The 27906-nt window shown below is 39.2% G+C and overlaps 1 protein-coding gene across 2 annotated transcripts in view; it reads left to right on the forward strand.

Moving 5' to 3' along the window:
• The window catches only part of ITSN1 (intersectin 1), a 182633-nt gene that overhangs the window by 89353 nt on the left and 65374 nt on the right, over window positions 1-27906 (forward strand). For both annotated transcript variants that reach the window (XM_019528885.1, XM_019528884.1), the window contains exons 15-19: window positions 2936-3023; window positions 3189-3328; window positions 18972-19096; window positions 24076-24305; window positions 27207-27328. In XM_019528885.1, the coding sequence (XP_019384430.1) occupies window positions 2936-3023; window positions 3189-3328; window positions 18972-19096; window positions 24076-24305; window positions 27207-27328 (705 nt within the window). The remainder of the gene's footprint in view (window positions 1-2935; window positions 3024-3188; window positions 3329-18971; window positions 19097-24075; window positions 24306-27206; window positions 27329-27906) is intronic.

The following is a 27906-nucleotide window of genomic DNA, read 5'->3' on the forward strand; positions in this document are numbered from 1 at the left end:
AAACAGTGAAGTTTTCTCTACAGAGTGAGAAAAATAAGAGCCTAGTAAGGGCAACATAAAGTGGATATACAATGTATACAAATAACAAATAGAAGCCTTCAGCTTTTAAGCATGACAGTACATGATATAAGTCAGAGGCGCCTCTGTAGAGTGGGGAAACAAATGAGCTACAGTATTTTACATCTTAATTCACAGATCATTAAATGGACTAATGACTGTGTTTACTGGTTGGCCTTGATGGTGAGAAAAGATAAGAGAGTCTGCAATGCCTGTCTAATGTAATAGCAAACAAGTAGCAAGATTTTACCATATCAAATGATGCTGGTTCTTTATTTATATTAGAGTAATGTCTAGAATTCTGTGTTTGGGTTCAGATTCCTATTATACTGGGCAGATTTTTTTAAAACACAGTCCTTCTGAGAACACCTGAAATTCTATTAGCAAATGTAAGAAACAGAAGGTGAAGGTGGAGGAACAGTTTGGAATGAGCAGAAGTGGGAAAGAGTTGCATAGATATATTGCATGAGAGTTGGTGGTTTCAAGTAATGTACTGAAATGTGACAAGATATTAGCTAGAAGTTTTTCTCTTGACATGTATGTATAGACATTTGGGGAGAATGGTCACTACTGAGTAAGATAGGGTTGTGGGAGCTAGTGGGGGTTGTGGGGGTGGGGAGGCAAGCTGGCTCTGGGAGGGTCAGGGAGATTGGGTTCAGGCAGTGTCTGCAGAGGGTTGGTGAGGTCTAGGAGGGTTTGGCAGGATCAGGGGAGCTCATGGGGTCCACTGAGGGGCTCTTTCCCCTGGGACCAGGGGCTATTTTTAAGCCCCTCACCCCCCCAGATGAACAACTCCTCCCCGCCCTGCCAACCCTTCCCCAACTTAATTCCTTGGCTCCTAGCACTGGTGAATGGCGGTAAAACCAGAACTGGGAGCAGCTTGCAGGATTGCGGGTTTGGAGGACTTGGGGAGGTGATGGAGGATGGTTACTTGGCTAGGGAGGAAGTTGTCTGTTTTGGGGGTGTGGGAGAGGCCAGGGGAGCTAAAAATAGCCCAGTGGCAAGTAGCCAGCAGCTGGCCTTTCCCATCCATAGGGCTGAACTAGGAACTGTACAGAAGTTAAGGGAAGTTAGATCAGTCTAAAAATGGCCAACCCTATCTAAGTTAGACTACCTTGGAGGTAGGATTAACTTAGATCAGTTGGCCATTTTTAGACTTCTGAGTACAGTTCATACTTAGATTGATATAAGAGAGATCTCAGTGTAAAGACCATATCTGGGTGAACTAAGGTATATCAGGTGGCCATTTTTAATATGATCTAACCTCCCCAAACATCTGTACGCATCCTAAGTGTTATAGAGGTGCTAATTGTGGGGATGGCTGCCTGCATATATCCTCCGTGGTTTTTTTTCTGTACTGATCATATGCTACTAGTTTACCCGTGACTGTGAAAGGAAAGCTGAAGCATGTGGGGGGGAGAGTATTAAAGTTTCACTTCTATAATATCTGCATGGTACACTTCTGAAAACTTTCAACATCAGTAAGAAAATATCTTATGTATTTCTGATTTCATCTATTGTGTTTCATAAAGGAGGATTACATGGCATACTTATACAGCCATTAACATGTCCTTGAGTGGCTGAAACAGACTTATTTGTATTGTAGGCAGTGCAACTATAAAATGAGATGGGTTCCTAGGAAAGGGGAGAGGGGGAGGATAGAGGATGATGTAAGTAAAGTATGTATCATAATACATGTGCACAAGGGGGTCAAATTAAGAAATGTCAGAACTGAGAATGCAGTGCAGCAATAAACTTTGAGTGCTTGACTCTACTGCACTGTCTTAATGTACGTTTGAATGTAGTGTTAGAAATGTTCATGGTTACAGTGTGTAACAAATATGAGAGTTGTATATGGTTGTGGCACAGTTATAAAGAACACCAGACATAAATTGGGATAGCCATGAAATAAATCCTTTATATACAGCCATGACAGTGTTCTTTCATTGGCCTTGCAATAGGATTAAACAATTATGTAAAGGTTGTGCTGATGGCTAAGTTGTCATTCATGCTCCTTTGTGACAAATGCAAGCTGTCAGGTCCTCAGTTCCTCAAAGAACTGTGACTTCAGCACTGTGCTGCTAAAATAAACTGCTTAAAAGAAAGTTTGTCCTAAGACTGAGATACTGACACCCTGACCACTTTTAGAAACTAAGTCATTTCACATCAGGCTTCCGTAATTGGTTCTGACAGCTTGACTTTGAGGGTTAAGGCATACAAAAGTATCAGGTTCAAATGAAAAATGTTATCCCCCAGAAACAACAGGGATTATTTATGATCCACTGAAGAAAATCTCATTCACAGGCAGTTTTCCAGATTATTTGCTGGCAACATTCTGGATATTAGTAAAGCAGTGGTGTCTACTAGGGCACTAAGCAGATATTTAAAACTTTTTTCTTACCTGGTTGTCTACATGTTTCCTAATTTTTGGTTTCTTTAAAAGTCATAATTTAAAAAAATATTAATAACATTGGCAATCCTTAAATAATACTAATCCTGGTGAAATTACTTTTTATGTAAGCTGCTACTAACAACCTGATTCAGAACTCCATGAAGTCTATCCTGATCTCTCTCCTACTTTTTTTTTTAAATTTTCAGTTCAGGATTTGCTTTGGAGCTACCTGAAATCCAATTTTATTATTATTTAGGAGCACCTAAAGTAAGATACTTTGAGTTGACTAATTTCTTAAGGAGCTTGAATGTGCTGGTAGGCAGTTCTGTCACTGAATAATGTTTTCACATAAAAGTTACATGGGTAATTCTTCGTTGGTGTAGGAGTTGAAAAAGACATTGTTGGTAAAAAGGAAACCGGTCTTTGGGAAGCGTGTGGCTAGTTCTACTGAAAATCAATCACCTGTTCCCTTGTTTCCTTCCAAAGGAGTCTCAGCAGATGCTTGGAAGATTAATTCCAGAAAAACAGCTACTCAATGACCAATTAAAACAAGTTCAGCAAAACAGTTTGCACAGTAAGTATATTTTATATGTTTGAGTCTTTTATACAATGTATCATCCATACTGATAATACATTTCTTTAATTTTGCAACTGACCTGTTGAGAAACAGTGCTCTTTGAGGCATAAAAATGTCGATCAATGGTGGAAAATATTTATTTGACAATATGTTTAAAAACAGGAGATTCGCTTCTTACTATCAAAAGAGCCTTAGAAGCCAAGGAACTAGCACGTCAGCAGCTTCGAGACCAGTTAGATGAAGTAGAAAAAGAAACCAGATCTAAACTTCAGGAGATTGATATTTTCAATAATCAACTGAAGGTAACCTGTCTCTTTAGTGCCTGCTTTCTGAATGTTTGGTTGATCAGCTGCTAATTTGGTCATAAGCAGAAACATTTTACTATATTGTTACTTGTTCAGAATTTCAATGTTAATACCATTATTAGAAGCAACATGACCTTCTGAAATATACTTCTCTTAAGACAATAACATTTGGTAAATCTGAAGCTTCTTGAATAAGATAAATTGTCAGATCCCAGATTTACTGTTATACTTGCAAAATCATTCACTTCTATCTTCCCATATTCATTAATGGAGGGATAGAATATAGTGTGAGGAAATCTGGAATCCATGCTTCTGCAAATTCATATTCCCTCTGTTTTAAGCCCACCAGTAAAGTGACTTGACTTTGGATTCTGTGAGTTTTTCTGCCATGTCATAAACTTATGCTTGTTCCTGACTGTAGTTGTCTTTGTTTTGTGGTTTCATATTTTTGATTTAGTAATAAAATTGTGTGGTTTGTCATAGTTGTACAGGAAAATTAGACATTGCAACAGCCCCTAGAAGAAGAGCATCCTTCAAAAACAGTGGATAACATTTTTCTAACAGTCACATTTAAAAACAGGGGGGAAATGCCTTATATTAACTTTGTATCCCACTTTTTGCTGAATCAGACTCCAAGACAAATTATGGCATTTCCTGAAAAATATAATTTTTCTATCATTTTCCTTGGTTTGAAAAATTTGTAACAAGAATAAAGTTTTGTAGCTGATTCTGGTTTGAAATTTTATCTAGCAGGATTTTTATTTTGTGTCTGTGAGGTAGGAAGAGGTTATTCAGGTTAAGTACCAAGTACTTGATGCTAAAATTCCTAAAATGGATAGTCTGGAGCAGTGGTTCCAAAATGTTTTGGACCAACAGACCACTGTCAACCCTCAAAATTTCTCACAGACTGGGAACGTACCCTTATCAAAATCTAACTGTTGGGTAGGCTTTATATAATCTGCAGATTTGCTCTGGACTATAGTTTGGGAACCATTGGTCTATAAAAGAAGTGGGTGGCCATATCTTAATTGTGTGTCAGTGCCAAATCAGGGATCTGACTCTCAGTATTTTAGTTGTATAGAGTTCCTTGTTGTGCTTTAGAAGATACCATGACTGAAAATAAGCTATATAACCAACATTATTGACTAATTTTTATTAAAGAATAAATAAAAACTATGGTTCTGTTAGTTACAGTCCCTGTTTGTATGCATCTGTGGAGAGCTCTGAACTGAGATTACACCTTTCAAAACTGGGCCCGTGTGTCATGGGGTGTTTAGCTGAAAATAAACAAAAGTAAGGTTTCCAAAATTAGTGGAGAGTGCTGTTTTGATGTATCTTATAACTTAAACAGCTTTATAGATGGGCAAAGGAAACTTGTGCAGGTAGGTTTGACTTATCATTTATAGGGACCTAATTAAATTGCAATTTCACAATTTTCATGGAAACTGTGAAAAATGGCAGTATCCGTGATTACTGTGAAAAATAGCATTTCCCCTGATTTTTCACAGACTTGCTTGGAAAAAAAAAAGCTTACTGGAATACAAAGAAAGTGTGGCAATCCCTGCAGCCATAAGGCACAGGGTCTGAGAGAGAGATGCTGAGCTAGTAGACTCAGTGAAGGCGCCAGTCAGGAAAGGAAAAGGTTTTTGGTGTCATCTTTTAAGAAGTCAGATGCAATGCTGCAGCAGTGCTGCAGTCTGAAGGTGATGAGTGGAAGTAAATCCAAGAAAGCTAAATACATTCCAGCTCGGGATCATGTAAGGCAGTTCCCTGTAGGAAATTTGCCTGGGTGGTAATTTTTTTTGTTCATCATGCAATGTGACTCTGGATGCGTAGAGGAAAAACAGCATCCGATCTGCATATAAAGCGAAAGGCTGCTATAGAGGCTGAAGGTTAGAGCCCTAAAGATCGAGGAAATAGTCCATGAACCACTGAAAACAGTTTAACAAGAAGAGAAGCTACACTTGTGCTAGTGGAGGCAGTCACAGCTGCCAACATTCCTCTGGAGAAAATTGATAACCCTAAATTAAGGGACTACTTGAACAAACATGTGCCAAATGCTGGCAGTTTCCCATGTGTGAACAAACTTTGCCAAGATTATCTACCAGGAGTAATTGCTTTGCATGTTCTATCTACAAAACCTGCATTGGCAGAATATGAATCAGTCTTGATTGTAGCAGATGAAGCAACAGATGCCCAAGATAACTAGGTTCTGTATATTTCTGGGAGCTGGACAAACCACGACCTGCCTGGGTTTCAAACAGAGCCGGTTCATCTTGCATCTGTCAATATTTCTATCGTGGCACAAGCTGCAGTGGAGGCTTTTGTAAACTGCAGCTTAGAATTAGTAGCAGCTTAGAAGATAGTAGCATTTCTATCTGATAATGCAATGTATATGTGCAAAGCTTTCTCTGATGTGCTCCAAGAAATGATGCCCAATGCAATTCATGTCACCTGCAATGTTCACATCCTTTCTTTAGTAAGTGACATCTGGCGCATACATTTTCCTGGTGTGGATCTCCTGGGGTTCCTCTTTTAAAAAAGCGTTCCAACCTTGTCCAGGTCATAAGCTTTGATACAGTGAGTCCATTGCCAATGAAAGCAGGGATCTACATGCGACTGGCATTCCACCAGAGCCAGTGCTTACAGGGTGGAATTCGTGGTTTAAAGCAGTTTGTTACCACACCATGATTATGAAGTACTACCAGCAGTTTATGTGCGAGGATCTTGAAATCACACCCAGCACACGGTGTCTGCTTAAACTACATGATCTCTTAAGATAGTGCGACATTGAAGACCAAGTTAAGTTTGTGGTTGAAAATGTGATCCGGTTCATGGAGCTTCTGACATGGCTTGAAAGCCTGCAGGCTTTGATCCACCAAGCACACAACAAGCTGATGGGTATGATAAGTTGGGTTGAAGACATGGCATCACAGCAGCTTTCAAACTATCAATGTAAAAACCAGTGGAGACCAGAACTGTTCCAGGCAATAGCTGCAAAGTTGAATCAGTACTACGAGTATGATCAGTCACTACTACAACGATTTAAACAACCCACTGCCTCCTTTTTTTAGTTTTGTTTACATTTTTTACCCCAGTTGGGTGCCTTTTCTGAGTTTTGAGCCTCAGCTACTACAATCAGTCCCTGGATGGCAGGAAGAGCATGACAAGGAATGTGCTGCTTACATGTACTTTGTCAAAGGGTTCTAGATGCCTTTGACAATGACTGTTCTGGGAGTCTGCTTTTTATTGGTTTCCACATGTCTGCAACTTGGCAAAATGCTGCCTTACCGTTCCAACCAATTCAGTGGACACAGAATGTGCAATCTCAGTATATGAACAAGTGTTTATTATACTACAGAGACAGAAGATGTCAGCCACAACTGCCAGTGGATACTGCATGCTAGCCTTTAACAACTAACATGAATTGTTTCTATCAAGGTTAGCATTATTTAGTATTACTAAACTTTTGGTAGAATGCTAATAATAAATTATGATGATATTAGTTACAATTTTACGTTGTATATAAATTTATATACATATATTTCAATTTAGATTTAAATTTAACACTGAGATTTATAATGCAGTAATTTATTTGATATTTCCATGGACTTTGCTATTTAATTATGCCGCAGTTTTTGCCCCTCAGCCAATCAGCAGCAGGCAAGGCATGGGGCCAGTGGGGCCCCTCAGCCAATCAGCAGTAAAGAGAGGCTTGCTGTGAAAACACAGCAAAATTAGCTCCAGGCACTGTGAGCAGCCCACAAAAATCCCTTTGTCTCGCTGTGATTTAGGTAGGTCCCTAATCACTGATAATACTAATTGTTTATAAAAGGTGAGTGGTTTTAATTCTAATGAGCTGACCTAAGTCAGCAAATGAAAGACTACAAAGAATTTTTAATTCAAATTATTCAATCTATACATTTTGTTGTTTAACAGGAGAAGCTGTTGATGAATTAACTATATTCAATTGCAGTAGTATTTCAGTATTTCATTAAAATCATGACAGGAGATGTAAATCTAATACTCTGGCACTTTCTTGGCTGCTTTTCTCTGACCAATGAGGTTAAAATCTTGGTATTGCCCCTGTATGCAAAAGAGTGAAAGCTTGATATATCTTGGCATTCTTTGATGGCTTCTTTGCTTGCTTGAAAAAGATAAGATTAAAAGGCTAAGGTGAGATAAGAGCAATACAGGTGTGCTGTTAAAGTAGAAAAATGGAAGTAAAACATATCGTTTAATTGAAGGTATCCGTGCCCTAATATAATTTTGCTGGAGATGGAACACAGCTTTAATAGTTTAGTTGGCTTTAATTTTTAGGTGCAGTAATCCTTTCATTGACTCAACACCTTCACAGGCTGGTGCTGGTAACATTTTCAGATCGTGAATTTACACTTTGCTAATACATATGCAACAAGGATTTAATTGCCTTTGCTTTTATGGAAGAAACTCTCAGAACACTTTTTTTTAAGGATTGCCACTCTTTCTTCTATTCAGTCCATTTTTGCGTGATTCCTTTGATTTCCTTAAAGCAGTGGTTCTCAACCTATTTGCCATAGCAGGCCACACTTGCAGCTCTCAATGTGCTATGTCGGCTGCACCCCACAGCTGAGGGGCCCCCAGTTGCCAGGGCTATGGGACCAGGGTCTGCAGCCACCTGCATCAGTGCCTGAGCCCTGGCTACTGCCCACAGGAGGCAGCAGTTGCTGCAGCCGAAGTGGAGCTTAGAACCTGTCTCCCTCTAATGCTCCCCCCAGGCAGCACAGCTGGAGCGAAGCTTATGGGGAGGGGGCAGATGTGTGCTGCCCACTGCAGACTTGGGGCTCCCTGCCCTGCTTCGGGCTCCCCCTAGAGCCTCCATAGCCAAGCGAGCGGGACACAATGCCAGTGGACAGAGATGCTCAGTGCTGCTGCTGGGAGCCCCATGACAGTGTATTTCCCACAGGGTGAGTCACTCCCTGACATAGCGAGGGACCCCGGCGGCAGCAGTGGCGTGGAGTTGAGCCCCAGTTGGTGCCGGGCAGGCAGGGGGTGACTCATTGTGGCGATACAGCTGGTGTGGGGAAAATCTTCACTTTTTTTTTATTAACAGGATGTCACATGGGCAGTGTGCTAACATGCGGGATGTAGGTTGAGAACCACTGCCTTAAGGTTTAATAAGAGTTAAATTCCAGTTTTGTACAAGTCTCAAACACCTTCATTTCCTGTAGATTGTATAGAAAATATTTTTGTCTTCCAAATGTTTTTCTCAACATGAATAATTCTTAGAAATTTTCTTAAACTGAAAACACCACAAAATAATTTGTCATCCATTTTTGACTGTCTTTGGAGAGGGGAGCTTAGTTTTTCTGAACTTGGTAAGGAAGGTATCTGGCATTGTCAGGTAACTAATAAATTTCCCAAATTATAGTTTATATTTAAATGATGCCTTGAATTAGTAATCAGCGCTAGTACCACGTGGCTTTAACATATTTGTGAGTAAAACATCTTACAATTTTATGTAGTAGTGCTTTCAGGCAGTTCTGTGAAGTTTGCAGTTAACTATAAAACAATTGTAGACGAATACTTCATGGCTTTTGCTGCTTCTAAGCAATTAGTAACATAGCAAGCTAAGGGTTTTTTACAAGAATTTTGACAATTGTACACATTTTTCTTAAAGTTACGCAAAGACTTGAGCGTTCATCAAAGATTAGGGCAGGGGGCTTGACTCGATGATCCTCCGGGGTCCCTTCCAGCTCAAGTGTCTATGACTCTGTTTGTAATACTGCTGTTCCTAGAATTCTGTATGCGAGCTTAAGGGGAAGATTTTTTTTTTAAGATGAGAGAAGGCTCCTGGTTGAGCCTTTTTGATGTTGTAGAGCAACTAGTTTGGCATAACTTCATGCTGAGAGCCTAGAAAAAGGCTGTTTTTGCTTCCTATAACAGAAGGCGGTATCTTGCAACTCTTTGTAGCTGTTTATTGGATGACAGTAGAAATTTCCGAGTTCCTTTCTTAAGTGAACTCTTCACATAGTTTAATAACACAGATGTATATGAACTGCTAGTTATCAGCCCTCATGTATATATAGGTGCCTATGTATTTCAGCAAAATTAGTGAAGGTGCAGATAAGTTTGCAAGACCCTTCTAAAAAGTTATAATTGATTTAACAGACTTTTTGATCATAATACCTTTTTGTTAAGGTTTATGCCCTACAACTTTGGCTCTGAACATAAATTGCAAATTCTTGGCATTAATATATCTTTAAGTAATTTAGATAGATTAAAAATCTCATTAATATTATTCTTGAAACAGAGGCCACTGTTTCTCTCTGGCAGTAGTCAATACAAAGCAATGTTGTTGTAAGATAAGAGAAGGTAAACTGAATAATTTAACAAAGGCATTTAGTGTGTCTTTTCACTACTGAGATCATAGGTCAGATCTTATCTAAAGTTTGAGTGTGCTTAAGGTTACAGATCTGCTCTAACTGCTTAGAATACAGTGGGTCGCAATACCATGGCATGCATTTTATAGTAGTTGTGGGGGGGATAGGTTGTATATGTCCTTTTATAGTAGTTTACATTCTCTTTAAAAGGGAGCATCCAGGATAAATAGAGATGAAGCTAAATGATCTGAATTACCTTAATCTTTGCCTTGTCTCTTACTGGTATGCATCAGTGACTATTTAGGTAAATGAGGCTTCTTCAGCCAGCAGTTTTCTCATTCTTCCTGAAAAACTGTTTAAAGTTCCTCTGATGGCTGAGGTGCTTACGGTTGCCTATTCCTTCAAGCCAAAATGTGTAAACTGGACATTCCTTGCATGGATTTTTGAAAATTCTCTACAATATAAAATGTTATTCTCCGTCATTAGAGCAGCAAATTCATAGCTCCTTATTGAATTCCTGAATATCTCAGCTAGGGCTGAATAGTTGATGTAATTGGCAGTAAACAAGATGCAGTTTTTAGCTTCTAGATCATAGTTTCTCAACCTGTGCTATGTGTGCCCCTGTGGGTATGCGAGACACAGGGCAGGGGGTATGTGGGTACCCCAACACTCTCTCTCACCCTCTTTTTCCTCTGTCTCCCTCCCCTTCCTCCTCTCAACACTATGGCAAAAAATTTGGCCAGTAATAATTTGGTGTGCTATGCTTTGTACTGCATTGGGTCCAGCCCTCCTAGCTTTGGCCAATATCACCTCTAGCCCAAGTACATACTTGAGTTGTGCACTGCTGGTGTAAAAGGTGGCAACCCTACCTACACCCGATCAGATATCTGTCATATCATGGCCTGATATACACAGCCCTTCTTCCAACATATGGCACACATTAGTTTGGAAATATAACATCTGCTGGAAAATTGAGTGTTGGGGTACTTATTATCAGAAATTAGGGGGTACTTGCTAGTTAAAAGGTTGAGAAACACTGTTCTAGATCACCTGTTTGAATTTGGCCCAGATCCATAATGTCTGAAAGTGATTTTAATCTAATAGCTATTTGGCATATATTAATGTTCTCAGTTAGCTTTCTAGTGGCCAAATATCCTTGTAGGTCAGATATGAGGCATGTTACCAAGAGAGGCTGACTACCTTTGGTGATGGTGGTGGTGGTGGTTTTTATTTTATTTTGTTGGGGGTGGGTGGGAATTGTAAATTAAATGCATAGTTGAAAATCAGGTTATTTTGATAGCTAAATTGCAGATTCTAAATCCATATTTAGGTACTTGATTTTGAAAATATTGGCCTGTCCATCTAAACATGTATTCTATATGCATCTAAACTGAATTTCTATACGTAATAAGAATGACACAACTTTTCCACTTAGTAGTTTAAAATAATACTATCGAGAAAAGTCCATATTAGGTAACTGGGTACATAATGCAGTTGTTGCACATCTTGCATTTCCTCCTAAACCCTGACATTTACAAAGATTAGTTATTTAAAAATTCTTTAAAATAACACCAAGTTTACAAAAAATGTTTAAATGCAATTCTTGGCTACATACAAAGATTAAATAACAGTGGTAATTCAAATATTTAAGGTTAATCTCTCTATTAATAGTACATCTGCGGTAGGTAAAAACTAGAAAATTAATGTAAGCAGCTCTTGTGAAAGTAGGCTGGATTTATCAAGAATTTACTCTGAGGGCCTTAAAAAAAAGTGGCACAGAACTAGGACCAGGTTCTTGAGAACTGTTTCACATTTTTTGTCATGTTCCAGTCCTTGTCGGTCCCTGTCTAGTCAGTGTGCACTGGACAAGTCTTGCATATGAATGCCTGTTTACATTTGAGCGTTTCTTTCTTCCAGTCATTGGCAATGGAAGATGCAATGCTGCAGTGCCTGGCAGTTCTTCTGGGCTGCGTCAACTACTTAGACTCCTTTCTAAAGGTCTCCATGCCCTACACAGGCAGTACACATCTATCTCAATCTGAGTGATGAACCATCTCCAGTTATGTGCTTCACTTTACCATAAACAGATGAGTGTGCAGTGTTTAAGTTAGTATTTAATAAGAAGGCGCTAGAACCACCTTTTATATGAATCAAAATGTGGACTCTGATCTTATCTTTACTTATTGCCTAGGTGAGAGTAGGATTTACTGTATGCCTTCCATACTTGTTACGACTTGAACAAGGTACTAGTGGTTATATTTGCCTTTTGTACATACTATTTAAATATTAAACAAGAAAGTCTTATTGTTCTGGCCATTATGTTTAGAAACTTTAAATTTTATTTCTGTTTTATGCTGTATGTTACATGCTTTATTCTCATAGAACAGCATATTGTGTGATCCTGGTTACATTATGAGAGGCTGTAAAAAAAAACAACAAAAAACACAACCCATAAAAAAACCCAGCCTACCTTTATCAGATCTCCCATAACCTCAGCAAGTGATGGGAAGAGCTGTATCACTTTCAAGAATAGCACAGCTGCTTCAGAAGCTATGGTATGGGGCAGTAGAGCACTTCTGAAGAAAAAGTCCTCAGTGAGTAGTGAAACTCAAAAGTTTCTTTTTCCTAAGACCCATGACTGCCATAGGCCTTCTATCTGTTACCCTTAAAGGGAAGATTTGGTGGAAGCACCATGGAGTAACCTTGAAAAATTTCTTAGGCCTCACCCTTTTGTGAAAAGACAAAATTAGGCCTCAAGTCAAGGGATGCAATCATTTTAAGGTTTCCATAGCAATATTACTTACCCATATTGTGTATTTACTTTCCTGTGCACTATTAATAATTTGTCTAGTGTGAGTGCCATGTGTGGGTATCATAATGTTGCTATCAGAGCCCTTGCAGTTATGCTTCTTGACTGTTTACTTTTACAACTTCAACATTCCTCTGAATTTTTTAAAAGAAACTATTAATCTGTATTTCTGAATTAGGTGCTTGTGTTTTAAATGTAGTGTTCTGCATTTTGGATAACATATATAATCTGGCAAATACTACGTGGATGCAACGTGAACTCTTTAAGTTTTGACTCTCTCAACAAAAATATACTTGTAAACTTAAAATTGCTAGTTACCTATCTTTGTAAAGATCAGATATAAGGTTATGTTGAATATTTAAATTAAAAAATATTGAATTGTATTCAGTTGACTGCTGAAATGTATTAGTATTTTGTTCACTGGATGTCTTTATAGACCTGTGGGAGATGTAGATTTTTATGTTAGGCAAATCAATACAATATTTGTTGAAATAATATTCTGAACATTTATCTCTCATTTCCTCCTAGCTGGTGCAAGAGGCTATTTATTGCAGTTTCCCCGTCAGATAATATTTTTCGTATCCCATCAAGTGCTGGTTACCCAGACTTTGTTAAGCCTACTTACGCGTCTCTTAAAATCCTACTCAGCAAAGTACAGTAGTGGGCTGGCTTACTTGCGAAAACAGTCTGGTGAATTTAAATGCCTTTAAAAGACTATATTACAAACAAAAAAGAGAAGCCCTAAGATCCTAGATTAACCAAATGTATAGCTGCAAATAAAATAGATTTTATTTATAACAACGAACAGATTTTTTACTCATTTGGATCAGAGTTGAAACCGTTGGGGCTTTTGTGCTGCAGCAGTGTTAATCCTCAAGCAAGTATGGAAAAGTCATTCCTGTAGTAAAAGCACCCAACTCTGCTCTTGGCAGGTAAAGGTGGCAGTGTTTTTTTGACTCTCAGGGAGGGTGGGGGTATGAGTGTGTGTGTTATGTAAGGTAAGGTTATATATATGGAAACTATAAAACATGCAATCCTGAAGTTTCTTTGCAAACAGAATTCCAAGTGAAGTGAATGGGGATTTGATGCACAGAGGTCTTTTAAGGTAATCTTAGGGATTTGAGACATGTGTAGTTTTTTTTCTCTCTCCAAAAGTGTTCACTTTATAGCTGAGTTAAGAGTCTTCCAGATGTCTGTGTTTTGATTTTTGCACATTTTAAAAGCATGATTGCCTTAATGATTTTAGTTTCACATTTTGGCCCAGCAGTTGATTCCCGTTTAACTAGGGAAGGTCCAAGACCAGAATACATTGCATAGATTTACATCAGGAGGAGGAAAAAAGACCTTTGGAGTGCTGCTGTAGTCTAAATAGCTACAATTGTTGTAACTGATGGCAAGTCATTTTCAGTGCTTCTCCTATAGGATCACTTTATTTTAATCCTATTTCAGTAGCTGTGGTCATGTTCTCTCTAGATGTTAGAATCCTAGGATCTCCAGAGGCCATCTAGTCCAACCCCGTGCCTGAGGCAGGATCATCCCTATCCAAACCATCTGGAACAAAACATAATCTAAACTCTGAATAAGACTATCATCACACAGACCTAACACTCCAACCTGCCACAGGGGAAAGCAGGAGAGCCATGGCACCCAAAATCCTGCTTTTATGACACATTGTCAACATATGCTTAAGAAATCCCAGGTACAGGGCCATGGCCTCTGCTGTGAGGAAGGCATTTAACTGCATAGTCCATACCAATCTGATAATGGGGTAAATGTTAGCTCTCATAGGCCAGGACTTAAACTGCAGCTTGGAAATTGAACCACTTGCAAAATAAGCTAAAGAAAGAGAAGAAAGGGTGGACAAAAGGAAAGGTAGAGGAGCATTCATTAAGTTACAAAAGTAGCTCCAGTCCTTGACTAATCTGAGTTGATCAAAGCTTTGGCCTCCAAGCTTGGAATGGCAGGATGATCACATAGAAAAAGAAAAGTCAGTTAAACTTTAACTACAAGAACATTGTAATAAAATGACATATTTAGTGGCAATGTAGTTGGTTTGTGGGGTGAAGAGGCTTAATGGTCCTTACACCTGGCTACATGTGGAGATAACTATAGTGACAGAAGTTCAGAAAGCTAGAAGCCAATCCATGACCTTGTATAATCTGTATTTCCCTCTTGAAGAATGTTTGTAAACACTTCGCTGCTCTTGACTATATTAATGTGTAACATATGCATAATGTCTTTATGAATGAAAAATTTAAGATGTGCATGAAGAGAAGACTTCCTCTGAAATTTCATGAAATAGTTTGAAAGGGAGGCAAAATCCTAAGTGTTACAATATACTGTACACTGAATAATTAGATGGGTGAGCAGTAACATTGGGAGGGGTAACTCTAGTACAGGCTGCATGACAGATGCTATTTTAGCAGTAACACCAGCACGTCTTACTACTTCTTTTTCAGTAGGGTCAGAGACTACCTCCAGCTCCAGTTTCCTCTGAAATTTTTTGTACTCTGTGTTCTCACTGTCCTTGCTGCTAGCTGACTAGAGATCCTGTCAGCAGCTGTGAATATTGCCAGTGCTAGTCTCCCTTCAGATTCCTCTTCTTATTCCAAAATTATGCAATGAATGAACATTTATAGGTTTGCAAGTATGGTCAAAGCTTGAAAATGTTTGCAAAGTTTCTACCAGGTTGAAGATTTAGGGGTGCTGTCCTGGGTGAAAAAATGCCTTACATTTTTCTCCACAGATGGATTTTTACGTTAACAGATACCACTTCCAACCTCTTAAATATTTGTAATGTTGTCTGTCTCCAAACAAATTAGTATTTTTCCCAGTTAATTCTGCAGCCTTTCAATAATGTTTGTGGCCCTCTTATCTATAATGCTTAGTCCCCTTCACAGGATTTTCCCCCTGCTGATCTTCTGGATGTACCCATGGGCAACTGCTGCCGCCTTGGTCGGGGGGGGGCATGTGCCCCCTCTCCCCCAGCAACCAGTCAGCGGCCAGGGGGGCCAATCTCGCTGACTGGGGGAGGTCCCGTGCAGCTGATTATGAAGCAGCCAATCGCTGCAGCCACTTCTGGGAGCACCATGGCGCTCCCGCCCCCCCTCCAACACTTGGGAGGACTGGTGCTCCCACCTACCCCCCCTGCCCATCACCTAAGCAGCGAGTGTGGCCAGTCAGACCCCTTATACATTGGCAGTGGATGTACCCTCTATTTTCTCTCTTCTTTATGCTAAAAGGGTCAGTGTGGATGGCTTTTTTTCTTCCTACCTTTCTCTCTTAGAAGCCAGTGGCTTCTTTTCTTTTTCCTGGTTGATTAGATTTTTCAAGCTCTGTACATCGCTGTCTTTCATAGAGCAGGTTGAAGAATCATGCTGCATTCTAGAACTTTTAAAAAGCATCATTTTTAAGCTGTTCGTAGTGTTACCTTTCCTCATAGTTGTTAATGGGGGGAAAATTGACTTATTCTACATAGATAACTGCAGTTTTCAGAGGGAAATGTTAGTTCTGTGAGTTAGTCACAGTGACAGATAAGGCTTAAATTGGAAGCTTTGTTGCAACCTAACCTATGAAGTCATGATACATTTTTCTATGAAATTAGGTTAACATTGAATAACCTTTGAAAGTCACCTTGCACAAGGAACAGGAGCCACTTGTGACCCCGCTGTATTGGTCCTTGTACAGACATGTAGTGGTGTAGTCTCTGGTCAAAGGAGATTACAGTCTAGACCAGTTTCTCAACCTGCTTGCCATAGTGGGTGTATGCTCATCAGGCTGCAGGCTGAGAACCACTGGCCTAGACAAAACCACAGTACAGAAAGGCTGAAGTGATTTGTTCAAGATAACACACCAAGCCCATAGTAGAGCTGGTAATAAACCTCACCACTGTACCACACTTGCCTCTTTTGTGCATGACTTGACTTTTCATTGTGCTGTTTTTAAATTTCCCCCATAAATCAACGATCTGCTCAGGTCCCTTCCAACCCTACCAACTATGAATAACTGCTTGTACTACTATTGAAATGTTAGTATAATTTTCCCTGTAAGAACCATATTCTGGAATGAAAAAGGTTTTTTTATTCTGGGATAATTATTTTACAGACAGCAAATGTATCATTAGCATGTTCATGGTAAAGTGTAAGCAAGTAGATACTCTGCTTGAATGGTAGATTTCCATGGAGGGTTTTGCAAGGTTTCAGTACTATATGTTTTCTCTCACTTCTCTCCCAGATTAGCCTGTTTCATTGTGATTTTCTGTTAGTGGCCATTGAATATAGCCTTGCCCAAATTGGCTCTTCCATACTTATACAGGTGTGTCTCAGGCTAAGCATAGTGTAATTATGACTCTTAGGAAATATGGGTTTTTATTTTGTAGCGTTTGGTTCTGTTTCCTTCAAGTTAAACTTGAGGATCAGAAATAAAACTAAATTGTGAGCTAGGGCATTTATATTCTGACTGTTAGTCACATATACATAGCTTTGTAATGGCTTACAGAGTTAGCCACTTATTACAATTTAGTTATTTTGATGCCTACTTTGAAGTCTGGCCTCACCAGTTGTTTGTATGAAGTTGCTTGCTAATATGCCTGCTTGTTTCACTGACCCAGTTTTTTAATGGAAAGCAGTTCTGTAGACTTGAGAGGGTAAAAAATAAATTAATATCACATTTATTTTAAGTTTTTATTAAAAAGTAGCAGAGTAATCGCTACTATTATCACCCCTTTGCTCCTTGTCTGAATCACTTGTGTGATTTCAGTGCTCATTTTTTTTTGTTGCTTATACATTTTTTCCAGATGAGTCGATACAAAAATCCAAATAAGAGGAAAATTACATCTTAGGTGGCAGCTAATCTGTAAAGTAACTTTCAGGTTATGAAATTCTGACTAAAATAGCATAGTCTATTAATAATACATGTGAGGGAGGTTTTAATTTTAAGAGAGAGAGGCTAAATTTTCAAGCATGTAAAAATCATACAAACCTGTCTGCTCTGGTTCATGTTGCAATATATTTGAGACACAGAAATGATTAGGATAATGTATTAAATTCAGAGTTCCCTGTGACAGAAATAGAAAAGTTTTAAGATTTTTTTTCACACTTGAAATCTAAACTACATTTTTGTCACAGATTGCAAGTGGTCACGTGGTCATTTAAAAAAGGTGTGACTGGTTTTTCAAAGAAGCAAGGATTTTTCAAAGGAAGAGAAGACTGTCAGCTATCTTAAAGCCATCAGTGATTCTTATAAGTACCTCAAGCTGTGCTGGTCGTGGTATGGCCAGTGGGGCAGATCTGGCCTGTAGAAACATGTCATCTGGCCCTCAAGGCACCCCACAGCTACAGAAATTTGGTAGCAGGGAAACAGTGGCAGCATAATCTGCCACAGCTCTGGAAGCTGCAGCAATTAACACTGCCATTGCTCGCCCACCTCCAAATTTCTCCCCTAGGGAGCCCTGCCAGTCAGATGACATGGCCCCATGCTCCAGATAACATCGACCTGCAGTGTCATTCTGCTGCTGGATCTGGCATTCAGGGTTGCTCCATAGCCACATTTGGCACGTGAGGCCTGATCTGGTGCTCAGGGTCATATTCCGGGCACTGATCCACTCTGCAGTGATCAGGCCTGTGGACCAACCCCACCCATGGGATCTGCCTCTTGGAGCAGCCCTGTGGCAGTCTTTTGGCTGGCAAGGCCAGATAGATTGAGCACCATTGATTTAGAAGAATGCTGGGAAAAAGTTTAGATTCAAAATTAAGAGTTGTTTAAAGATATTAAGAATAATAAAAGTTATTAATGTTAATGCTAACATTCAGTTTTTCTAAAAAAAACCCAAAAACCTCATTTTTAAACATTAGTTACAACCCATGTGATTTCAACATTGTCTTTGTAACTGTGGTAAAATCACCACTTTCATACAAATTAATAGTGTTCTTGCTATGCCTCCATTTAGTTCTAAAGGCACATTGTTTGGGGAATTCAGTTTCCTAGATAGAAATTCACCTTGAAAATGCTCTACCAGTTAGTATGGCAGTGAAATTACTAGGAATTTCAAACTGAAACCAGCACACTGAAAAATACTTCCCAGAATTTGTAAAAACATCTTAAGAATCAATTGAAAAAATTACCAGAAAGAATAAGGAATCTGATAAATTGATGTAACAAGAATTGCCAATAACTTTTATGTATATATATAAAATTAAACCATAGCTAGATCATTTTATCTTTTTAAATGTTTTAAATAAATAGGTCACTTTTTTACCTATGCCTTTTATTGAATATGGCTAAAAGTGGATGGAGGATAAATGGTTCAGAGCTTTCCAAATCTATCATAGATGACTGCCAAATTATTTGAAAATACTAAAAGCCTGAGCAAAGATTTCCTTCACAATAAGAAATGTGGAGCCATTTGTGCTGCTATTGCTATGAAGTGTATGGTTACATGCCACATATTTGTTGATTTTTTTTTCTGTAGGAACTGAGAGAGATACATAACAAACAGCAACTTCAGAAGCAAAAGAGTTTAGAAGCAGAGAGGCTAAAACAGAAGGAACAAGAGCGGAAGACCGTAGAACTGGAAAAGCAAAAGGAAGCCCAAAGGTAATAGTTCTAGTTTATAGTAAACTACTTATGAGTACTTAGCACTTCACAAACAAGAAAGACTCTCTAACCCCAAGAATTTTATCTTAAATAACTAGCCTCCTAGTGTGTATATAACAATTTTATCTTAAATAACAAGCCCAGACCCATATACAAAACGGAGAGAAAATTCAGGCCTTGGAGACTGCAAACCTGAAAAGTTCATTTATTGCTATTTAATAGCAGCATTGGTAGGGAGTTTTAGGGAGAAAACTTGATGTGCTTCCATGCACCATTTTACTTAGTTATTTATTTATTTGATGATGATGTGACTTTTTTATACTGGTTGTAAAGAGATTTGTCATTTGAGGCAGTTTTGATTGTCCCAGGTTTTGACTCAGATCAGAACAAGAGCAGCACATATAGCCCTTCCAAGTGTCATTCCTGCTCCTTGACCAGTTGTAGAAATGCAGTGTTTGTTTACACTCTTTGTATGCTGGACTAGATCTGACGACTAGCTCTGAACAAAGAATTTCTGCTACAACCTTGGGAATCACTATTTAATACATATGATATGCAGACTAAAAGCCAGTTATCTTCCATGAGAGAGATTTTGTTACAGTAGTTATGAAAATGAAGCTCTCAGCACTTAAACTTATTTTATTGAAGTTCATCTGAAACCCAGTACATGCTGTAGTACGTTGGGAGTAGTGGCTTCTTATTCTTAAATGGTCAGGTGGTTATAACAAAGAACTGAAAGTAGGAAGTCTTAAATTTGAACATGTCCCATGGTGCATTGTTTGAGTGATCTGTGACAAGTGACTTGTGTTACTGCTTCCTCAGCCAAACCAATTTTTAAAACATTGTTTAAAAAAAATGTTTTTTGCAGAAACCCCTCCCAGTCACCTGACCCTTCCGCTTCTGGCCACTACTTTCCTTGCTGTAGCAGTCTGGGGGTGGGAAGGGGACACATTTAAGACAACCTTTCAATAACTAGATTCTACACCTGGAAAATTATAACAAATTTGTAAGTTTTCCGTATATAGGACCTAATTATTTGGGGGGGGTCACCTTAAATTCAGCGTCAACTTAGATTTAAGTAAATACAGTATTTAAAAATCTTTACATTCAAATTTATGGAGTCTACTAAGCACTCTTAAATAACTTAAAGCCTATGCCATTGTAAAAATCTTAAACATTGGTACTAGAAATGTTTGCAAAAGTTTCTGACTTTCTGTCAGAAAACATTAATTCTACAGAATGTGCAAATTATGTAGAAACGTATAATGGAAATCATGCAGTCTGCTACAGAGCCTGTGGTCCCAGGGAGCTGGGACTGAAAATCTAAAAAAAATCCATTTTAACTCTCTTCTAAAATATTTGGGTGGGTTTTTTGTTTTGTTTTTCTTCATTTATTGTCATTCCCATTGAAAAAGTCACTTCTGACTTTTTATTCTGATTCAGAACTATGCTGGTTCCCCTTTCTTAGCCCCTAAAGGTGGCAAATCCTGCAGCTCCTATGTTAAACTCTAAAGTTCAGTCTTGCAAACAACAGTTTACCGATTCATTTAATTTCCCACAGTCATATAATTATTAATCACTTGCTTGCCCCATCTTGCTTACATCACCAATAACCTTAATGCTGCCTTCTAAACCTTGCAGAAGTCTGCAGAAAGGTCAAACAGCGAGTGAATAGAACAGGATTGATAATATATCCATTGAATAATAGACTTGTATGTTTTCCTTATTCTAATCTTTCTTGCATTTCTGCAATGCAACACAGATGGGAACAAGGATGATTGAAAGGAGAAGGGAACAAAATCTGTTCTGAGGGAGCAAGAGAAGCTGAGTGAATGAGACTAAAAGAAAGTGGTTGTTTTTCAATGATGGATAAGAGCAATATACAAGAGAAAAGAATGGAATGAAGCTGGACAGAATGGGTTAGAGACTAGGTGAGAAAAAGCAGAGAATAGGAGAAGGAAATAAAGTAAAAAGGATTCAAATGACTCTTAGGTCAGTGGAATTTTTTTATAGTATCTGTGTTTCTGTATTATACTTAGGCAAAGACATCCCACATGAATATAGGGCAGAAGGATGGGATTTGGAGTGCTTTATTAAATTGCAATCAACCATGTATCTGTAGTAAAATAAAAGAAAACAATTTATACTCATCAATACATTGGCTCAACCCTTGGGCATATTCAGGGCTTGATGGTCACAACCAATTTCTTAAGTTTTGAGTAGTGTGATAGAACTTAGCTTTTGGGAGTAAGAAGAATGCAGACGTGATATTGGCAAATAAGAAATTTAGGTGAAGTCTGCTTCTACACTATGAATTCTGGTTTAAAGGCCAGATAATCAAATTCTGGGCACACACAAACAAATATTTTACAACCTTAAAGGAAGAGGGGGAGCTGCTGCTCAAAAGTGTGCGGCTGCTGTTATGTTACATTTGCACAATCCTGTAGTGATACAGTTAAGCTAAACAAACCACCTTAACTTTGACTCTGAACAAAGCAGGGTTAAAGTTGGAACATTTTTGTTGTGCTTGTGTCTCACTACAGAATCATGCAGATGTAGCAGTTTCATTGTAACAGCTTGGATTGGTTTCTGATAGGATTGTTATGCCCACCTTTACCCTCTGGCATTGTGGATTCTGTGTAATGCAGAGAGGGGCACAAACTGTCTTCTCCTCCTCTGCCCCATGGAATTTCTCCAGTTCTTGTGTCCTTTTTGTGCTGGGTCAAACTCTAACAAACTACCTTGCATGAGTGATTGCAGGGAGATATTTCCTATTGCTAGAAGTAGTGGACTGTTTTGATTTACGTGCTCATCAAAGGGACAAATCTTGCAGCTTCTGTATGAAGTGGTTATTCTCTGCTGCTTACATTAACAGTTGACTTTAAGATTGGATAGACTTAATCATGGGATTAAAAACTCCCAGCACCCCAGGAAAACCCTCTGTGAACAAACTCAGCATGTATAACATCATTAAATGATGCTTCATGCTGTCAAAAGATGGCTTTCCCTATTTATGTAGTGCAGTCTTAATAATACTATAACAAAACCGCTGAATAATTGATTCTAAGTCTACATGCCTTGCAAGGGAGCATACAGCTGAGGACAGATACAAATTAATATTTGAAGCAAATGGCTGAGAGGGCTGCGGCTTTATTAAATAAAGTTAAATGACATAAACCTGGCAGTAGAAAGATCTGGCAGAATTTCAGAGAAGAGGAGATAGTGTTGTTTTAACCATTCTAGGTCTTCAGCCTTACTCATACCAATGTACTGAAAGTGATACCAATTTTCACAATCCCCATAAGGCCTGGTGCTGTTACTGTTGAGGCCTATGATATGCCTACAGTCTAGCTGTCACAGTATGGGTTCAAATTCTGCACAGAAGGTTATAACATGTTTGTTGACTCGTCTCACCTTAGCACCTGCTGAGTGGTTCTGCTGACTAGGGGCATCAGCCTAGTAGCTGAACAGCAACTTTTGCCCGTTAGCAAGTATAACCCCATGTGCACATGCTCTGGTCCTTTTAATTGAGCAAGACACATACTGTACAGTAGGTCAAGTTCATAACTGCCACATGCAGGCCCATATTTCTTTCCTTTAAAAAATGAAATAAAAAGTATAACCTGGGAATAGGTCAGAGGAGAAAAATGATAAAGGTTTTATGCATCTGTTATGTTCTTGCAAGATTCCCTTTATCCACTGATCCTGGGGTAAACAGTGTTTTTGGCAAAGCATCACCCCTCCCCCTCCCCCCTTGCATCCATTGAGGCAAGGATGCACAAATAACATTTTACAGCTGGGCTGTGAAAATTTTGTGCCAGTTAGGCAAGACTGCTCTATATGAGGCGGTTGTCAGAGCAGGAATGTAATAGCGTCCATCTGCTGTCTGTAGCACTGGCCAGTTTGATGCTCGGTAGGGTGGCACTGGTATTGGATATTTGCTCATGAGAGGTGGCTGCCTGGTTCCCTTGCTTGGCCCCTTCATTGTGAAGCCACTTAAACACAGTATTTTATGTAGCTGGGATGAGGATTGTAATGTGCCTCTGATTATAACTGACGAAAAATCTGGGGTAGAATTCAATACTGAAAATATCCGGTCGTAGCTGTAGCTCTTATCTATAACAGATTAAATAAAAAGCATTTGTAGGCAAGTGAAAGTGATAACCATAGAACTGACTTAAATAATTCTGAATGTGCTGTTGTTTGGTCCTGGGTAGGAAAGGGATTTTCGAGAAGCAGTTTTTGCAGGACACTAAAGTTCCTAAATATAGGCTTCCAGACGTATGGATTTTGTGGATTTTTCCCTGCACACCTTCGCTCTTAGAATTACTTTTTTGTAGGTTACATTAATATTGCTGTGCAGCACTGTAGGAATAAAATACAGTATTTTTGAATCTGCAAATGCAGGGTCTGAAAGACTGGGATCTGCAGAAATCAGAGAAAGCCATATTTCTGATTCTCCTAATAATACCAGCTTAATACTAACTGTAAATGCAGATGTTTATGTAAATCTGTTTTGTCATAAAAGATGAGAGGCTAAGTAGGTTTGTCTCTGCTTTAACTTTGCTGTATGGAAAATGGAAGATCATGGCTCAGGTTGAGAGTAAAATCTTGCAGTTCCCCAAGAACTCTATGGCTATGTTTATATGCCCTTAGAATCCTTAGCATTGTGTAAGCAATAGGTTTGGATCCCACGGAGGTCAGTCTCTCCTGTAAAATACAACAGTATTGCCTTTTTTTGGTGAGAGTCATTACCAAGTTAGTTTCTGCTGCTGATCTCTACCAACAAGTCTGCCTTATTCTTTAGGATTCTTTCCAGCAGTCAGGTGGTATCATGGCTCTATTAATAGCTCTATTAATACTAATAGAAACATGGAAGCGCATAGAGAAAATATAGCTGTACAATTAGTTATCAAATCACAAGGACAGTTAAATATTAAGCTTGTTTCACTTTGCTTTAAAATTATCTTAATTGACAGACGAATCCAGGAACGGGATAAACAATGGCTTGATCGAGTTCAACAGGAGGAGGAACACCAGCGACAAAAAAAACTTCAGGAAGATGAAAAGCTAAAAAGGGAAGAAATAACCAAGAAGAAAGAAAGTGAGGAGAAGGGCAAGCAGGACATGCAAGAAAAGCTAAATAAGCTTTTCCAACAACATCAAGAGCCAGCCAAGCCAGCAGTCCAGGCTCCTTGGTCAAGTGCAGGTATGGAAAAGCAAAGAAATCCTATTGCATGTAGTTGATTAAACAACCTCCTGTCTTGTTTTCCCAAGTAACATGTCTTTATACCATGTACCCAAATCAGATTGCTATCTTGTTGTAATGAATGTGATTCAAGATGCAAATGCTAAACTCTGCATGATGGAGCTTTCACTTTCATTTCATGTTGGAGCTTTCACTCTACCTACAGGTATTGAACTTAGTAGAGATCATTTAGGGAGAACAGAAGTGACCTGACAGGAACCACAATGTAGATTGGAAAAGTGAATTTAGCAGCAGGGTGGGATTTGTCTCAAACAGAATATTATTTTTAAATATGAGTTAAAGGTGAAACATGGCAATATTTAAGTCAAAGCTGGGCTTTGGGAGAAAGTTTTTTATATGTTCATAAGGATCATTGGAGGTTCGGGCTGGAAGGGACCTCACAAGGTCATCTAGTCCAGCCTCCTGCTCAAGGCAGGATCATCCCTGACTTTAAACCATCCCAGCCAATTCTCTGTCCATCCTGCTCTCTCAAAAATTTCTAGAGAGAGAGATTCTAGAACTTCTCTTGATAGCCTCTTCCAATGCTTGACCACCTTCATAGTCAGAAAGTGCCTCTTAATTTCTAATATAAATTTCCTTTGCTGCAGCTTAAGGCCATTGCTCCTAGCCCCATGGTCATAGAAAAAAGTTGCTCTCCATCCTCTCTATAATCACCCTTAAGTTATTTGAAGACAATTAACAAATAACCCCTTCAGTATTCTCTTCTCCCAACTAAGTATCTGTAGTTCTTTCTGCCATTCCTCGTAAGCCATGTTTCCCAGGCCCCTTATTTATGTTGCTCTACATTTGACTCTTTAATCTATCACATCTTCCTTGAAGTGCAGTGCTCAAAACTGGATGCAGTATTCCAGGTGAGGCCTCACCAGTGCCAAATAGAGAAGAAGAAGCACTTCTTTTGGTTTTGCAAACAACACTCCTTTTGATACAACCCAGTATGCTTTTGACTTTTTTTGCAACAAGAGCACACTGTTGCTTACTGTGATAGGGGTCAGCTCGGCCCAGGCTGGCCATGCACCCCTACCTTCCCCTCTCTCCCCTCCCAGTGCTGCTGGCATGGGGGAAAAGCTGCCCCTCCCCCTCACCACTGCCGGGCTGTTCTTGCTGTAGCTGCCCAAACCCTGCATCCGGGCTGCCCTGTGGTTCCTCTCTGTTGCTGTCACCGCTGCCTCAGGGCAGTGGTGGTAGTGCAGAGGAGCTGCAGGGCAGCCCGGGCACGGGCTTTGGGGAGCTGCAGCAAGAACAGCTCAGCAGCGATATGGGGGAAGGGCTGCTTTTCCCCTACGCTGAGCAGCAGCTTCTGCCCAGCCGCTGCCACTGCTCAGTGTGGGTAGGCAGTACAGAGCAGGTGCATGATGCTCTGAGGTCAGGGTTGTGCCCATGGGTCCCTGCCAGTACCAGAGAGCTGGGCTGAGTGGTGGCAGCACACAGAAAGAGCCACCGTACCTGGGCTGGCTAGAAAGGCAGTTCAGCTGTGGAGCCACCCCAGCCCCACTGGATGCCCAGGGGGTGGTGGGACACACCATGGGCTGGACGGTGCTTGTGCCAGGCAGGACTGAGGGACCTTGTATGGTCCAGACAGAGACGTTCTGCAAGCCAGATCTGGCTTGCATGCTGTATTTTGCTTACCCAGCCCTAGGGTGTATCCAGTCTGGCCTTGCTGCCTCGAAGGCATCTAGCTTCCCTAAGTAATCCTTAACCTATTCTGTCATTACTTCAGGCTCTTCCTATCTTTCCTGCCAGCTGCACTTATCATTTGGTTGCTGATCCTGTTTGCAAAGACTGAAGTAAAAAGGCATTAAATACTTCAGCTTTCTCTACATCAGTCATAACTAGATTGTCTTCTGCAATCTGTGAGGGATAGTTTCTCTGGTCTTCCTTTTATTCTTGATGTACTTATAGACTCCCTTTCTATTTCCTTTTATATCCCTTGCCAATTTCATCTCAAATTATGCCTTGGCCTTCCTGATTTTTTCCCTGAACACCCATGTGATACTCTTTGCAGCAACCAAGAGCCAACTACAAAACTATCAGTTAGTACTAGCACATTGGGAGTGCAGTATTTGGTTACACATTTGGTTAGAAGGTGGTGTATGAGTTATATGTCCCTAAACTCTTATATCATTTCCAGTCTAGAAGTGATTTAAACTATAGCATTATATGCATTTAACAACTGCAGAAAGCAGAGGACATTTTTTGTGGTAGGGGAATCTGTGGGGTAGGGAGAGTTGGTTTAATGTCTTGTCTTTCTGTTTCTTTTCCTTTTACATTCTTCTCTCCCTTTTACCATGAGATTTCACACAGATGTGTGATTGATATATGTTTTCTTATAACAACACCTATATCACCTCTTATCTTACCTAACCTAATGCATATTTATTAGGTCACCTTATAACATCTTATGGTTTGCAGCAGTGTAAGCAGGTCACAAAGAAATCTGTTTTTTAAAAGTATTTGACAGACTACACAGCCATAATTTAATATGTGAACAGTGACCACTGAGTCTGGAACTTATTAATCAATTAACCCACTGTGTGCTTAATTAAAAATAAAACTTTGTGACAGGGTCTTTAATGATGCAGCTATTTTCTGTATAAACAGTTGTCTCCTTATGAAAACTGAAAGCATGTTAATATTTTAAGTAGCCAGAAAAAATAAGAAAGGAAGTTTAATTGCTTATTTCTCCTTCTGTAAAATGAGGATAGTGTTTGCTTTACCTCTCAGGAGCCTAGTGGAGATTGATTTGTTAACACTTTCCCTCTTGTTTGTTTACCTCAAATTTCTTTGGTGTTCAGCAAACATGATACTTTTCATTTTAATACTTTTTTTTCACTCTGTGTGTAGAAAAAGCTCCGCTAACCATTTCTGCTCAGGAGGATGTAAAAATAGTATATTATCGAGCATTGTATCCTTTTGAATCCAGGAGCCATGATGAAATCTCTATTCAGCCTGGTGACATTGTCATGGTAAGAAGGATGTATGACTCTTGGTGGAAAATATATATAGCTTTTTTATGTATCTACTTAGCCTTTTATACCAATGTAATTGGATTTTAATTTTGAAATTATATGTACAGGAGCTTTTGCAGGTTGTAAAGATTTGATGTTATTCCATATTCCCTCTGTGAGAAAAATGGTCAACTTCCATCAAGTTCACTGTAACATAGAGTAGTGTAGCTTATAACTGAACAAACCATCAATCTTAGTGTACAAACTGTTGTGTATCGATCTTAGTATGCCATCTGTTAATCAGCTTGGCTGTGAAGTTTTAAGTGTTTGTAGACAGGTTTCCCAATTCCTCAGCAAGACACTTGTTCTCAAAACAGATAAGTTCCATAATTAATATTGTCATCTTCAGTTTTGAGGATGGATTCTATATGTTGAAATCAGAACATTTTACTAAATCTAGTTGGAATTCTAAGTTGATCTAAAACTGATCCTGGAACTACTTTAATCTCCATATTAAAAATCAGCTATGTATGTGCACATGCGCGCGCGCGCGCACACACACACACACACACACACACACACACACACACACACAC

This window comes from Crocodylus porosus, unplaced genomic scaffold (assembly GCF_001723895.1).
Source record: "Crocodylus porosus isolate Cpor-Errol unplaced genomic scaffold, CroPor_comp1, whole genome shotgun sequence".
Taxonomy (NCBI): domain Eukaryota; kingdom Metazoa; phylum Chordata; order Crocodylia; family Crocodylidae; genus Crocodylus; species Crocodylus porosus.